General features: G+C 48.5%; 2 protein-coding genes across 2 annotated transcripts in view; one reads left to right on the forward strand and one right to left on the reverse strand.

Moving 5' to 3' along the window:
- Positions 1 to 4381, forward strand: part of MAP3K13 (mitogen-activated protein kinase kinase kinase 13) — a 152533-nt gene extending 148152 nt beyond the window's left edge. Inside the window, 2 exon segments of the mRNA XM_045850995.1 lie at positions 852 to 1149; positions 2014 to 4381. Coding sequence (XP_045706951.1) covers positions 852 to 1149; positions 2014 to 2115 — 400 coding nt within the window. The 3' untranslated portion in view covers positions 2116 to 4381.
- A 3252-nt stretch (positions 4382 to 7633) lies between these two features.
- TMEM41A (transmembrane protein 41A) lies at positions 7634 to 16682 on the reverse strand. Its single transcript, XM_045850996.1, has 5 exons — positions 16460 to 16682; positions 14815 to 14968; positions 11874 to 12035; positions 11348 to 11486; positions 7634 to 9403 (listed from the first exon to the last, which is right to left on the reverse strand). Exons 1-5 carry the CDS (start codon positions 16576 to 16578, stop codon positions 9183 to 9185), a joined length of 795 nt encoding a protein of 264 aa, XP_045706952.1. The 5' UTR covers positions 16579 to 16682; the 3' UTR covers positions 7634 to 9182.
- Between the last annotated feature and the right edge of the window lie 67 nt (positions 16683 to 16749).

The raw sequence follows: 16749 nt of genomic DNA on the forward strand, positions 1-16749 counted from the left end.
CCTGGCCCATCATCGACCCAGCTCAGATCATGCGCCATTGAAATCACTTTGCACTAAGAAATACAGAGAGATCAGACAATGCCAGAGAGAAAAGGCAGTCTTCTTTTATTATTTGTTCTGTTTTGTTTTTAAACTAGTATAAGCCTGAGGATTTCACAAATTCTCTCTCCCACCCCTAAACTTTGCCTTATCAGAGCAAAGCCCAGATGCTGACGCAACAAGCCACTGAAGGGCCGGGCATTGCCCACAGCCACAGAGTGAATGTCCCTTCTGAGCTCATTTCTCTTGGGGCGGGGTCGACAGGGCGGTGAAGGCCATCTTTCCAGGGCTGCCATGTCCAGTGGGCAGTGCAGCTGGGGCGGACTGAGGCAGAGAAAGACACTGAGTGGGCGTGAATGGACCCACCCAAGCCGCAGCTCTGCCTGTGCTGATGGTGTGGCCTCGAACAAGTCACTTCCCTCCTCTGGCTCTAGTTTTCTGATCTGGGGAAGAGTTAGACTGGAAAATCTGCAAAGTCTCTTTCACCTGTGGGAATCTGGGACTCTGTGAACAAGAAGCATAATTTCAATTTGAACATTTCCATAACATGCACAGGTATACACAGTATGATTAGAAAGGCGGGCTTTCTTCAAGGCCAGTGGTAGCTATCAGCTTCGGCATTTAGCCACATAAACATACTAATTTCCCTCTCGGTTGCTTTAAAATTAAATAGTTTCAACCTACCTGAATTTGAATCTCCCTGAAGGGCAGGAAAAAAATTAGGTGACCTCCCACCAGTGCTAAGATTGACAGACGAGGCAAGGCAGGCAGTTGTTCCGGTGACTGAGTTCCTCTGGCTCTTTGTGTTCCAGGCCCCATCGCTGTATCAGAAGCTGCCAGTCATATTCAACCTTTAGCTCTGAGAATTTCTCAGTGTCTGATGGAGAGGAGGGAAATACCAGTGATCACTCAAACAGTCCTGATGAGTTAGCTGATAAACTTGAAGACCGCCTGGCAGAGAAGCTAGATGACCTGCTGTCCCAGACGCCAGAGATTCCCATTGAGATATCCTCGCATTCAGACGGGCTCTCCGACAAGGAGTGTGCCGTGCGCCGCGTGAAGACGCAGATGTCTCTGGGCAAGCTGTGTGTGGAGGAACGTGGCTATGAGGTGGGGGCCTCTCCTCCCTTCTCCTCTCATCACGGTTCCTTTCCCAGTGCTCTTTTGAGTCACAACATGCTCCAGTCCCGTGCTCCTTTACAAACATCACTGAGTACATGACACAGCAGCTGCCCCCATGACGTGAGTGAAAGCACGCAGACCAACACAGCTCCCCAGAATGAGAGCAGTTCTCCCAAAGGAGGCACCAACATTGAACTACTCAGGAACCCTTCTTTCCAAGATTTAACTCAAACATCACCTCCTCCTGTCCCCACCTCCCAGTCAGGTTAAGGGTGTGAGCCTCCCTCTTCCATGTCCCTACTGTCCCCAGCTGACGCTATCAGAGCACATGTAACACTTTAGTTTGCATCCAGTACTGCCTTTCAAGAGGCAGGAAACACTGTGGTTGAAATTGTGTGCCCTGGAATCTGTCTGCCTAGATGCAAACCCCAGCCTTTCCACTACTTACTGCTGTGTGATGTCGGGCAAGCCACTTAACTTCGGCAGGTCAGTTTTCTCATCTGTAAACTGGGCATGATGACAGCCCCTGTGTCATAGGGATGTCGTCAGGGTTAAATGGATTAATAGAGCTCAAGCACTTATAGCACTGCCCGGAACAGAGTCAACTCTATATAATGGGGCCGTGGCGGCACTGCTAAAATTGTCATCATCATTGTCGTCGTCACAGTCACCATCTTAGGTCTCTTTTTCCTCCGTAAGCCCCACAAGGACAGGACTTGGTCTCTTCTGTCTTTGTAGTCCCCTTCCCCACCACGCCAGCCCAGTGCCTGTCAGGTGGGAAGTGTTCCATATACACGTTTGCTGAGCAGCTGCAGAAATGAATTATGGTTTTATTCTGTCTTAACTTTGCAGAATCCTATGCAGTTTGAAGAATCGGACTGCGACTCTTCAGATGGGGAGTGTTCCGACGCCACAGTGAGGACCAGCAAGCACTACAGCTCTGCCACGTGGTAGCAAGGGAGCGCCCACCCCGAGGATGTCACGACAGCACTGGCATTGCAAATCCGCCCCACCCCCGATTCTTCCGCTCTCTCCCTGCTTTTTCGGTCTGGGAAGAGAGCTGCCCCATCTTTCTTATCCCTAGAAATGAGCTGCAATAACAGGAACATGAGACTTCGCAAATCTCTGGAAAAAAAATATCCAAATGAGATTAAGTCTCACTGAACATTTCAATCAAGAATGGCAGGGATCTATTTTATTGAATATTCTAGCTACTGTAACATTGATATTTATTTTTGTTTGACATTTTAACACTTTGTACTGTAAAGATTGAACTATATATGATATATAGAAAGAGACACAATAATTTCTTGCAAAAAAAGAGACAGAAAGAAAGGAGAAAAAAAAAGACAAGTGGAATTTAGGAGCTACATTCTTGGGAATTTGTGGGGCCAAGATGTATTATTGCTACTCGAACAGGGGACCAGTTCTTTTGACCAGAGTGACTGAAGAAGAGCCAGAGCAAGACGTGTTGAGCATTTTAGGAAACAAGAACAACAAGGGAGAAGCCACCCCAGGTAACCTGTGATCAGACCACAGTAGATTCGACCAGCTCATCCGATGAGCGATAGAAATGACCTAGAAAAGCCTGGTGACCATATACTTGCACCCAAGGTCTCTGAGGCCATGGGCTGCCTCTAGGTGGGAAAGAAAACTGTGTGTGTGAAAACTGGTTTCATTTTTTTAAACTTTTAAGCAGCATTTGGTTGCAAGGACTTACAGATAGAGTCAAACCTTCCCCAACAAATACTCACCTTTTACATGCTGTCATTGTCATTACCTTGACCAATGTGCCATTTTCTTGTAGCCATTTCCTTTCCACCCGTTGACCACTTCGATCAGGAAAGAGGGGAGGGCTGCGGAGGAGAGAGGGACGAGAGAAAATGGAAACTGACAGCGGTGTCAGAGAAGCACGTGCGAAGTCTGTGCCGGTGCGTTGTCGGGCGCCCCTCTCTGGAACCGGGTTGCTTGTCTACTAGAATCGTATTGATTCAAACAGGAGAACAGACTTCGAAGGCAGCTAGGACATATGTGAGTCTCCCTGGTGTCCAATCCCAAACCATCCCCTGGTGTTACTCATTAACTCCTTCTATCCTGTAAGCTTTAGTGCCTGGCTACCGCTATCAGAATAAAGGCAAAATAAGCAACTTGCAAAAGGCAACACCTGCCCCGGCCACCACCACAATAGCATTTTTCGTTAAATGCTATTTGTAAAATACATTTTCCTTCTCTTTGGGTCAGTGCAGTTTTAAATAATTGGATTGGGCAGTTCATGGGAAGAACAGCTGATGCTGAGCAGCAGTTAGGAAGATGTCGCCTGGCCCAAGGCATGAGGTCCTTCCCATCCAGGGTCACGGGCTCTGAAAAGCATCCCAAAGTACTCCATGGTACCTCAGCTTTAAGCTAATTTTTCTGTAGAATTTTACACAAAAACAGGTGTTGGCCTAGTTCCTGTCTCTGTCAAACAATGTCTCCAGGCTCAGATCTACAGAAGGTGGCCGCACTCGGGCACAGCAGCACGCCCACCCTTAGGGCAGACTTGTGTGTACAGGGACAGACCATTCCCCTCGAGGACGGAGCACTGCCCGCCCCAGCGCCACTGGCTGCATCGGCCGAACAGGAAAGGCAGGAGGGAATTCAGAGCAGTTCCTTTTGCTTATTTGACCCCTCCTTTTGTTTACAATTTATGTTGAGATAGTAATTTAAAATTTAGTGTCTATAATTTATAGATCTTAGGAAAATGAAGGAAAAATGTTTAACTTATACAGAGAGCAGTATTGTTTGCATTAAATTATTCCATTTTGTATAAATTCTGTAGCTGGACTACATGAAAGATCTTAAGTTATGACATTATTATCATTGTTATTTTATTTTATAATAATTATTCTCATTTTCTGTCGATCAGAAGGTGTGGTTTACAATGTAGCACAATGATTGTGTTTATTGCTAACCATGAGTTATCACGAATTTTTATGATTTTTATGAAAATGGAACTGCCCCTCGGGAGCTCTCCCATGTTCCCCGTACGCACACCCCTCGTCCTCTGTGTTCCGCAACAATCACCCGAGGACGCACGTTCTGCCCCGGAGCCCGGTGGGTGCGTGGTGATGCCATTTACCCCAACAGCGCCTGGGCGGGCAGATGGCCGAGTGGATGGACAAAGAGTTCAAAAGCTGTAACCTTTCTCAAGTTTCTTAAGAAATAAAATCATGAGACTACACTAGAAGCCAAAAGAGAGTTATTTAATGCCCTGCGAGGAACGGACCTGGAGGATTTCTGCATGGGGCCCGTGCGTTAGGCAGTTCCAACACCCGCTGGCAGAGTTGCCCTCTTGTCCCTGCCAGATTCCTCCACACCCACCTGTTTTCTCCTAGTTGGGGGTAGCAGGGAAACTAAAAATAAAATATATACATATTTTATGTCATCCTATAACAAGACTAGAGAGATTTCAGTGCAGCTTGGCCACTTAGGAGCTCATAGGGCTGGAAAAGTGCCACCCTGAAGAGCCCTGTTTTCCGACCACATGGTGCCGTGAGCCTCTCTGGGTCGGTGCTTCTGGGAACAGAGGGGCCACCCCTCCGTGCCCTCTTTCCGTCCAGCGTGACACACTGACACTTCAGCCAGTCCGGTTCTTGCCCACCTATGTTGGCAAAAGAGAAACGTGACACCTTTCAGTCACGATCTTCCCAGAAAACCCCACCTGACACCTCCTGCTTCTGATAAGTTTTTGATTTCCCTTCTTCACTATTGTCATGGTGACGCCGTATACCTATCTGGACATACTGGTGTGAGCATGCTAGGGGAGTGTACCGCATTGAATCTTCAGTCATTCGCCGTATCAGCAAGAGTTGAAGTTCCTCACTAAACATTTTTATTTACTTTTTAGTAGAAGTGACTAGAGGCTTCAGGGGAGAACAGTGTCTTTAGGTTAAAAAGAGAAATGCCCTCTCCATCCCAGCCCTGCCCTTTCCTGCCTGCCTGGGGTCACCAGGACAGTAGAGAGTTGGTGTTTCTTTGAGGACTCCACAGTCACCCGAAGAGCATGGAATCAGGAGCTCAGGGAATACAAGAGCTACTTCTTCAGTCCTGATGACTGTGCAACAGTGCTTTAAGGAACCCCAGGGGACTGTGGTTTTAAGGTTCAGAATTGGCTGAAAGTTTAACCCCCTTGGGATGAATGTCCAAATTCATTTTGCATGTTTGTGACCGACTGCAAGATAATGAGTTTTCATTTGTGTTGCAGATAGACCTCTGCTTCTGATTCCCATCTATTTCTAGATCATGTATGCTGAGTAACAATTCCTCTTAAAAATTGCTTAGCAGACACACTGAGAAGCCTGCATCTGCTTGAAATTATAATGGAGCTTAAAGTTTGGACCGGTTTGCAGGACGGCGAGAGCACCTCCGCAGGAAGGTGGAGATGCTGGCTCTGCTGTAAGATGACCTGGTCTGGCCCGCGTGAGGTGAAGATAGTCTAAAACTTTAGCATCAACAAATCCATCCCTCAAGAATGAAGGATGTTTTTAATAGAATTCAATAAGCACTGGACATCCATTTCAGGGCCTCTTTGTGCTAAATTTCCCTTGTACCCAAAGTAATAGATTTGATGGCTTTGGGGTTTCCTGGTAAAATTAAAAACCCAATTTTAAATGCCCTCCCCCAGCGTGCAGCACGGACATCCTTTCGGTGCACATGCGTCCTTATTGGGCAAATGATTTACTCTTCTTTCCCCATCCCCCACGTCTCCCGTTTTCCCCTTAAAACGTTCCTACTTGAAGTTCCTGGAACTGAATTCTCCAAAATTGAACATAATACTTAGAAACCTAATGATTCTGCCTCTGCTCTTAGAGATTCTGTGTGTGTGTGTGTGTGTGTGTGTGTGTATACATATATTATTTTTTTTATATTTTTATATTTTGCCACTAAGCCAGAAACCAAAACGCCACCACATACAACCATCGGCAACCTATGCTTATTCTAAACACTGGAGACCAGCGTTACTTACTGGTCACCACATTCTTTCCTGCTGAGCCTGGGCACAGCCTCAGAACCTCTAGCACACTAGTACACAGGCATCCACAGTCTGCTTGTTGGCATGTTTCAGCCAGTACTCCAGGCCCCCGAGTAGAGCACCCCATGGAACCTGGAACGCTTCTGAGGGACAGGTGGCAGAAGAGGGGAGCTCTGAGGACAAGGGTTACCCCAAAGGAGTTTGGGCTTTGATGATCTGTCGTGTGACCAGAGTGTGATGGCAGGATTTCAAGCAGAGCCAACCCCCAAGCAAATGGCAAGGCATCTGTACAGAAACTTCTGGCAGACTCAGACCTACTCCCGAGAGCTACATCATGGAGTGCAGGGGAATGCTGGCGCCTGGCCGCTGCCCCGAGACCAGGCAGACAGGGTCCTCCGGTGGTCGCGTCGCAACGTGCAAGCTACGAGGAAGATGTGCCTCACTGACGTATCGCCTGGGCAGCTCTTTACCTCCAGTGACCATTTCTCAGGCTCCGGAAAAGGGAAGACTCACTTCTTTACTGCAATAATTTGAGTTCCCTGTCAATTTGGAGCACATTAACTTCATTTTTGTGGTAAAGTCTCAAAACCACCCCCCTCATCTGGGTTCCCTGTGGCTTCCAGTACTAACAGGTCCCCTGCCTGCACTGTGTTGGTCTCTGATGCCGACTCCGTTGTCAAACGACTTACTATACAGCAATAGGAGCAGAGTGACTACCAAAGCAAACATGTGGAATTCGACAGGTGTCTTTCACTGTTTTTTGTTCATCTATTTTTTTAAGATTTTATTTGCTTATTTTTAGACAGAGAGGGACAGAGGGAGAAGAGAGGGAGAGAAACATCAATGTGGGGTTGCCTCTCACACACCCCCTACTGGGGACCTGGCCTGCAACCCAGGCATGTGCCCTGACTGGGAATCGAACCTGCGACCCTTTAGTTCACAGGCCAGCACTCAATCCACAGAGCCACACCAGCCAGAGCTGTTCATCTTTTCTTAAAGGCACTGGTTGTGTCCTGGGAGCTGCCTTCACAAATCTCAGCATTTATCAGGACTTTAGGGATAGGAAGACTTTACATGACTGGGTTTCATGCAGCCAGAAAAAAAATAGGTGCTGGAAAGCCATTCCTGTGGCTCTTTCATTAGACACACCCACAAAAGGAAGAGACCACCACTGTTTTGTTTTGTCTCTTTCCGATTATTCGGGCATGGCCTAGGTAGGCGCGCTGCTCCTCGCCTATGGCTTTCCTGCTGCCCATCTCATAGCTCTTAAGCATTGTTAGCAACCCCACCATAAAGTGAACGTAGAGAGGGAAAAGGTCAACGTGAAAATCTGGCTTCCGAAAAATATTTATCCTGGGAGAGCTAAAACACCATTTTGGAGAGTCTGATTTTCAGCCAATCCTGATCCCCACTGGCAAGGGGAACTCAAAGTTAGCAACGTGTACACACACACACTACACAAAACATTTACATCCATTTATTTGGGAAATTGCTTTGCCTGTAAACTCACAACTGCTAAGGCACATTGTTGCATGATTATGAAGGGTGCAGGGGGGAGACCAATCTCAGGATCCCAGTGAAGGGAAAAGTGTGGAAAGCCTCCTTGTCTCCCCCTCCCTTCCCCTCCTCCGGGAATACAGCCACGGATTCCAAAGTCTGGTCGGCCTCCTCTTCAATCCCACCCTTGTTATCAAGCTTCTTTTAAAGCAACACTTCTTTGTTGTGGTTTTCGTTGTTTTGGGTCATATGAGTACAAAACACAATGCTTGGGAATTCATTCTCAAGAATTCATGTTGAACATGTGGCCTAGATTAAAACCTCGGCAAGATTCTTGGCCAAGCCAAATCAAAAACCCAGCAGACCATGCCCAGGGGCAACAGTTCTGGTGAGAACGGAGCTATTCCTGCAGGGGACAGGATCCCACAGCTGGTCAGTGTAGGTGCGGAGGTCCTTCTGCCCTGGGAAGTACTAACCCAGGTCTGTGCCAATTCAATAATGCTGACTCAGGGAGCAACGGCGGCTACAGGTAATTGAAACACTACAGAACAAAGTGACCTCAACCCAAGTTTTCCTCTCAGAATGAGAAGATAAAATATCACTATTCCTCAAGTTATTCTTGGCAAATGACAAACTGAAAAGCACTCGGAGGATACACCAGCTCATGTCTGACTGCACTGAATCCATCCCCCGGCAGGGCAGAGAAGGGCTTGCCACCCAGAAAGGACAGATCAGAAAATGTACTGATGGCCACTTGGTCCGGGTGAGTCAAGGGCCCTGCACTGTCCAGGTGGACAGGGATTTCTCCCGACCATATCCATAAAATACAGAGTTTGCTCCACTCATATTTAATCGTCTGTCTCGGGGATTGCAATCACCGTGATTGTCAGGATGTGCCACCAAGAGGAAACGTGACACACACGAGGACACCAGTGCCTGGACACAAAGGGCGTCACGGAAGTCACTGCATCTGAGGGGCACGTGGAAGTGCTAAGCAGTTTGGTGGCGTCTTCCCCTTGGTTTACGGAAGAGGTAGGTCATCAGCAAAAAAAGTGCAGAAGAAACACTGTTCACGGGACTAACAAGATGAAGAGTGAGGTCAGTGACACGGGTTCACAGGCCATCGTTTACACTAGTAACACACACCAGGGACTTAACAGAACACCTGTCACAACAGCCTGTCACGTTGCAAAGAGGCGCTCTGGACAGGGAGGGTCAGCATGCTCCCCCGACGCGGCTCAGGGCTTGGCAAGAGACGAACACAGCAGACTTCCCCGAGCTCCTTGTCGATAAAACATAAACGATTTTCTAAGAGGCTATCCATTTGACAGAGTGTCCTACTAAACCTGGTATAATTCGCCCTCTAGAGCAGTGTCCTTTATGACAAGACACTGCACACAGATGAACACTGTCCAAACCACCTGTTGAGGATGACAAAAAAACAGTGACAGGCTGTCGAGGACCGCACCCGCTACACACACGGGCAACAGGGACCCAGCGCCCAAGCCCCGGATCACATGCCCTTTCTGTTACTTAGATGATTGGTGTTGCTTGTTTCGCTCAAATGCAGGTCTTTCTGACTAAACTTTTTAATGAGAGTTCCAGGAACTAGAGCCACCAGAGCGATGGCCAACAGCTTGAAGACAGTCCCCCAGGAGAAAAGTGCATCCAGAGAGGTGAGGGTGGACAGGATGGAGCCTGTCTGCACGCAGATGAAGTTGTAGGGGATCAAACCTGGAAGGGGGGAAAGGAAACAGCCCGTTACTGGAGGGGCAGGAAGAAGACGAACAGGGACCCTTCAGAAAGGTCACCAGGAATTCACAGCAGGGACCCCAGGTCTGGCTTTCTCCCCAGCTCCTGACCCATGAACCTGTTACCTCTTTCACTCCTTCTCCTCCACTTTCCCCCTCCTTTCTTCACTTTCCACATACACCTGCTTTGAGATGGCTTACAAAAATATATACACTACAGTAAGATTAAAAAGATCTTAGCTGGGAAAACAAAAGGAGTAAAGAATAAAACAAGGGAGTACAGTTAGGACAAAAACGCATAAGGCCCACACATTTGCTAGAGGCGGGTCCCAAACCTGCTTCTGAGCACCCAAGAGCCAAGTCAGGAGGGGCTCCAGCATTATGAGATTTACGGCACACTTACCGTGGAAACAAACACTCCCACAGAAGTGCCACTTTTCCTGCTCTGTGCTGCTTCTGAGAGGCCATCAGATCCCCTGGATCTCAGAAGGCTGAGTGGGGGCCAGACGGGCTGGGGGCGTGACTGCCCTCTGGTGAGCTGATGAGAACACGCCCTCGGGCTCCACCCCGATCCAGTAGAGCATCAGGGCCCTGCATTTTTTTCCCCCAAATTTATCTTTTTTTTATTTTCAATTTCAGTTAACATACATCACTATATTAGTCTCAGGTACACACACCAGTGACTAGATATTACATAACTTACTAAGTGCTCATCCCGATAAATCTCGCACCCAGTGGGCACCATACAGTCATTGGAATGTTGCTCACCAGCCCCTGAGCTGTACTTACATCCCCAGGGCTGTTCTGTGGCAGCCCATTTGTCCTTCTTAGTCCCCCCAACCCCCCCCCTCCAAATCTGGCAACCATCAAATTGTTCTTGTACCTATGAGTCTGGTTCTGTTCTGCTTGTCCATTTTTTTTTTTCAATTCAATTGTCAACAAATGTGTGTCTATTGCCATTTTATTGTTCATATTTTTTTATTCTCTTTCTTCATCTTCTTAAAGAAGACCCTCTCACAGGAGCCTGCATTTTAAAAGCCTTTCCCCGGCACACTCAGATTGGGTTGGGACCCCCAGACACTCCACCCCTCTTCTGCAGATGATGCCTCAGGACCACAGACCACTCAACACTGCACAGCGTGTAAGAGGGGGCCCAGGACTCTGGTGTCCAGGGGCTGGCCAAGCTTTGTGGCACCTAAGTTATTGCAGGCTGCTAACTGAGGCACTCTGTATGAAACCTGATATGACCAGAATCAACTGTGGTAGGTTTTGCTTCTTTTTAAGATCTCAATTTCTCTCAAAAATCCCCTATTAATAGCAGCTGCTCAACCACAGATTTGTTATGTTTGACATAAAAGCCCTGATTATTCTTCCCCTCCATGCCAGCCCCTCATCTGGCCAAGCGGCCCGCTGAGGGTGAATGGCTTGCTGAAGGTCACACAACTGTCAGAAGGTAAGAGGAACTTCAGTGTTCCCAGCTCTTCCTAAGGCAGATCTCATTAAAAGAGGGGCCAAAGCCAGACAGGAAGTCCTCTGCTCTGTTCCTCTCCTTCGTCTCCGCCATTTCTCCTGTCCACATACCCTTACTCCAACCCTGAATTCCCTGCTATGTTTACTGAGCACCCACCACGGGCCAAGTCCCGTGCTGTAGATGGCTGCCCTAATCCAGGGCCTAGCACGGTGCCTGGCACACAGCAGGCACTAACAAAGTGGTGGAATCAACAGTCCTATTTTTTCTGAAAGTATTTTGATAAGGTTTCTTGTTGAAGCCTGAGTAGAAATCAGGATTTTAGCCAGTGAGGTTTGAAGACGCTCCTCCCAAGCTGCTGCTCTCAGGGGCGGGCCCACGCCGCGCGGCTGGGGAACCCAGGGCAGGCCCCCCCGCACGGCTGCTTGAAGACTCCTGTTCACTCTGTCAGCTTCTTACCGATAAGAACAGAGAAGAAGAACTGCTCAATGGGGATGTTCAGAATCGGGGCCGAGAGGTTCAAGAACCAGTTTGGTGTCATGGGGAAAAGTCTCAAAAACAGTAGGAAAAAAAACAAGCTGTTTCTGTTCTCCTCCACCTGTAGCCAAAGAAGACAAGGCCATTAGGAAGCAGAAAGAGTGTCCAGGTACTGAAGCCTGCTGGTGCCGGGCCTTGTTCTCGACACTTTACATACCCTGTCCCGAACCTCCCAACAACCCTCCAGGGTAGAGGCTGTTTTCCTTGTTTTTAAAACAGAGATACCTCAGGCTCAGAGACATCAGGAACTTGCCTAAAGTCACAGAACTGATAATGACGGAGCTGGGATTTGATCTCACATCTGTGTGTCTTAGAGCCATTAAAAGAACCCCTAGGGCCTCCAGAAGCAGAGCGGAGGAACCCTGGGAAATCCCTGCCCCTCACCCCCTTCAGGGCCATCAGGTGACTCTATGGGAGTCCAGTACTCAGAGATACTGCTTCCTCTTACCTTCCTCTGCAGTGGGGCCACTTTATCAGGGAAGTAGGAGACCACCAGTTGTTTGCCAAACATACTGGAAAGCAGGTAGCAGCACGTGGCACCCACCGATGTCAACACACAGCACAGCAGAAGCCCTAGCCATGGCCCAAACAGAGCACCAGCTAAAACGTTCTGCAAAGAAAACAAACCCTCAGCCGAGAGAACACCAGGCAGCTGCCAGACACCTCATCCCAGAAGTCGAGAGTCACAAGTTCCAGGGGGATAAATGGTGACAGAAGGAGACTTGACTTGGAGAGATAAACACACAATGCAACACACAGGTGATGTACTGTAGAACTGTATACTTGAAACTTGTTTAATTTTATTAACCAATATCACTCCAATAAATTCAATTAAAAAAAACAAAACAGAAGAGTCAGTGTCGCAGGTTCGATTCCCAGTCAGGCCACATACTTGGGTTGCAGGCCACGGCCCCCAACAACCGCTCATTGATGTTTGTTTCTTCCTCTCTCTCTCTTTCTCCCTCCCTTCCCTCTCTAAAAATAAATAAATAAAATCTTAAAAAAACAGAAGAGTTGCCTTGGCCAGGCTGCTCAGTTGGCTGGAGCACATACCTAGGTTGCAGGTTTGATCCCCAAGGGGGAGGCAGCCAATCAATGTTTCTCACTTTTTCTTTCTCTCCCTCGCTCTTTCCTTCTCTGTCCCTCTAAAATCAATCAACACTTCTTCCAGTGAGCATTTAAAAAAAAATAGAGCCATGGGTTCCCTCCACTCTCCTGGCCAAAATCCAACTCCCATTTTAAAGAATGAAAAGTGCTCCAAGGGCCGAGAAGCACAACCCTGGCTTTGCTCTCTTCACCTATAAAACAGGGATGAGGACTAAAACCGCAGAGGGCAGGAGAGAATTAAATGAGAAAATAGGAATATACAGCACCCAGCTTGCCGCATGGGCTGTGGTATGTCCTGCAAACACAGGTGTTCGAGAAGGCAGAACTGAAGCTCACAAGTTATTTTTACCATTTTAAATGAACACAAACCATGAATTTTCCCTCAGTAAGACCACACAAACTATAAAAAATGTCTTGTTTCTGCCCTGACCGGTGTGGCACACTTGCTTGGGCACTGTTCCATAAAGCTAAAGGTTGCCAGTTCGATCCGTGGTCAGGGCACACGCATGGGTTGTGGGTTCAGTCCCCAGTCGGAGCCCAGGGTGCATACGAGAGGCAACCCTTTAATGTCTCTCTCACATCAGTATTTCTCTTCCTCTCTTTCTCCCTTTCTTCCCCTCTCTAAAAATAAACAGATACAATCTTTAAAAATAAATAAATAAAACATCTCTCTTTGCTTTGTGCTGGAATTACATCTATGTGGTATGCTAATGATGAGGGTTTCATGTTGACCAAAGATCTAGGTGACATTCAAAAGCCTTAGATTAACAAAAATGACAAAGTGAGCCAATGCTTCCTAAATGCAATTTGGCTGGTTAACATCATTCTGCCAAAGGTGGGACCCTTCGTCAATCCTCTCCATGACCCTGTGTCATAACTATCCTTACCCCATTCTACAAGTGAGAGACATGTGAGCAATTAAGTATTGTGCCCAAGATCACACAAGGCAGAGACGAGGTTCATCTCTAGGTGGCAGCTGGCTGTTTGCTCCAAACAGGGATCAGCTCAGGTGGGAAGGCAGGCACCCGAGGAGCCAGCCCCTGACCTCAAACACCACACCCCTCCCCTGTCTCTCTTGGCATGGCCACGTTTGCTTCTCTTTGTTTCCAACAAAGGAACTGCTTAAGCAGATCCAGCCTAAGCCTGCAGGAGAAAAAGATGCTGGGGCAGGAGACAGAAGCAGGATTTCCTGTTCCGTCACTTCCTGTTCCTTATTCAATCATTCAACAAGTGCTTGGGGACCACTGTGTGCCAGGCACTGTCACCGTGCCAGCCACTCGACTCCCAGTTTCATTTAATCGTCCCACACAACCCTAGAGGAAACAGGGTTGGAGAAGCTAAAAGGCTTGCCCATGGTTACACAGCTGGGATTCAAACCCACCCCATGCCCTAGCATACACATCCTCGTACATTTACGTGAACCAGTTCACAATGCTGCTGGGAGGAAAGCACAGATTATTCTGTGTAACCTGCAGTGGCAACTGATGAGTAGCATCCAACGACCAGAGAATAAGCAAGTCTGACACTTGGGTCCAGAGGGGCCACCTGGAAAATCAGAATGACTTGTCCTCTCCACACCAGGGAAACTTCTCGATCCTCTACAGCCTAACACTACCATGAACAACTTGCATTTGTTCATCAAACACTTATGAAGGCACTTTTCTGTGCCAGGCAAGGAATACCAGGGCTGAGAATAAGAAACAGGCCCTACCTTCAAGGAACTCAGGAACCCACAAACTAATAAAGAAAACAGATTTTGGGGGGGTGGGGGCCTTGATCAGAAGAACCTGGGCTCCCTAAAAACAGATTTTTTCCTGTCTGTTCCTTTAATGTGTTTGCTTCTTCATCTAAAACAGTGCCAAAACGCACAGCATCACAGGAGCTCTGAGGGGAAGAGATGATGCAGTACAGGGCACACGTGTGTTTCTCTGAGGAACAGTGCTCCACAGCTCTCAGTGCCTTAGAAGCAAAAGCAGAATATCTGAGGGGAAAGGCAGACTCTGGGGCTGGGTGGAAGTGGGCTCTGACCCCAGCCCCACCCTCTCTTCGCCTTGTCCCCATGGACAGTTACTCAACCTCTCCCCATTATAAGGCTGTTGGGAGCATTAAATAAGGTCATGCAGCTGAAACAACTAGGGCAATGCCTACCACTAGGGAAGCTGTCAAACAATGGTAGTCACAGTAGTCTGTCCTCTGAACTGTGTGACTTGAAGTCTAAGGGACTTTCTACAAAGACAGAAGGTGGCTTCCTGACAGGCACAGATGGAGGACGGGGCACTGACCAAGAAGCTGGAGCCAGGGATGGCAAAGCACTGCTTGTAGAGGTAGGCACTGCAGAAGAGCAGGAACACGTAGGCCTGGTGCTCCTTCCGGTAGTCTCGCAGGACCTCGGAGAGCTCCCGCAACTCGGCCAGGTCAGAGGGGAACCACAGTGACCTGGGGATTTGGAAAAGCAGATAGAAACGTGAGTCCAGATCAACCTAGCACCTATGAAAATCACTTATGGTGTTGTCTTTCCAAAGTAAGTGTATACATGCACTCATCGTCTGGTCTTCTGGAAACACACACACAATAGGTGCTCCAGATGATGGGCAACCAGATACAACACAGCAAAGCAGACGGAAGGGCCCTGGTTTGGAAGCGAGAGACCTGGGTTACCATCTGAACTCTGCTGCTATCCAGCTGTGTGATCTTGGCCTAGTCCCTGGGCCTCAGTCTCCTTATCTGGAAAATAAGTGTTGGTGTTGGGTAATCACTAAGGTCCCGTTCAGCTCTCAGGTTTTATGATCTAGTCTTAAGAAGCAAATGGATTAATTACCAGGCAAGTACTAAACGTCCTAATTTGCCTTCCTTTCAAGGAGCACCCCCTCCCCCACAGACTTTAGGCCAAGGACAGTTCAAACTTCACCCTGCTCTTGAGTTTCTAGGTAAAATGGCTGTTTTATCAGACAGTAACAAGCAAATTAAAGGTTCTCTGGGAAAATATATTTGTCCAGCACCATAAACATACCTCCTGATAATATGTGAATCTTGAAACTAACCCTTTCCGATTGCCTGCTTTTTCACCCTGCTCTTTATCTGGTCCTCAATGCACTCTGAGTCCTGTACAAGGGTTGCAGTGCAAAGGCTGCTCTGTCTCTGCTATCTGAACAACCCTTGAATCCATTTATGGTCAATTATGGGCAAACCCGCTTAGTTCTCATCAAAATGTTTCTCTTAGCATATCTGACACCCACAGCAAAGCTTTCCCAGCTAGAGCAAAAATATACAGTAACTGAAACAATTGTCCTAATATTCAGATATCAGTAACATCCTTGACGCGATGCTGTGCCAGGCATACTCCCATGAACTTTACAAACAGCAGAGCACTCACGACAAACCAGCCTGGTAGGTATTACACGGCCTCCTGCCTCACCCAGTTGGTGACAGTCAGGAAGACGGGCAGACTCTAAAATTAATTCCTGAATAATTTAAAGTTGTCCACCAAACGTTTCACCTGAAGACCAACTGCCTTAAAGTCCCAAGGGCAAACCTAAGTGAGGTGGGGTAGCAAGGACGATGGGGGGAAACTGACAGCAGTCGTGAAGAAAGGGCTGCAGGTCTGAACAGGGGCGAGGGTCGGCTGCAAATAGGAGTTAAGGCGGAGCCTGGGAAAGCGATGGGAACGCAAAAGGCAGGTGAAGCCACCACGAGACCAAAGGCGTGCGAGCAGCCTCCGCCTGGCGTAAAGCGCAGCGTTTCTCTACGAAAATCACCACCCGAAAGGAACCGGCCGCAGGCTCCAGACCCCTATCGCCTGTCCTAAAACTGAACCCCAATTCTCAACCCTCTCACCCCCGATCCGGGAATCCGTATCTCCGATTCCCAGACTCCATCCTCGAAACTGGCTCCTTTCCTGTGACCCAAACCCGAGTCCCCGCCACTCACCTGCCTTCAGTGTCCTCTGAGGAGCCCCGTGTCGGTACGCGGGGCAGTCGAGTCGACAGCAAGTACAAGGCAAAGGTGCAGCCAGCGAAGACCAGGAACAGGCAGAGGAGGGCGCGCATCTCGGCGCCCGCCCGGGACCCGCCAGGCTGCGGAGGAGCCTGAAGCCAGCCCCTAGGACCACTCCGCGCGGCCGCAGCCAGGGGAACACGTTCGCAGACGGACCGGGGCGGACTCGCGCCAAGCCCCGCCCCAGATCGAAGCCCCACCCCGGCCCAGACAAACTCCGCCCC

The sequence above is a fragment of the Phyllostomus hastatus genome, unplaced genomic scaffold (assembly GCF_019186645.2).
Source record: "Phyllostomus hastatus isolate PE091 unplaced genomic scaffold, TTU_PhHast_1.1 phas_contig_86, whole genome shotgun sequence".
NCBI classification, from domain to species: Eukaryota; Metazoa; Chordata; class Mammalia; order Chiroptera; family Phyllostomidae; genus Phyllostomus; species Phyllostomus hastatus.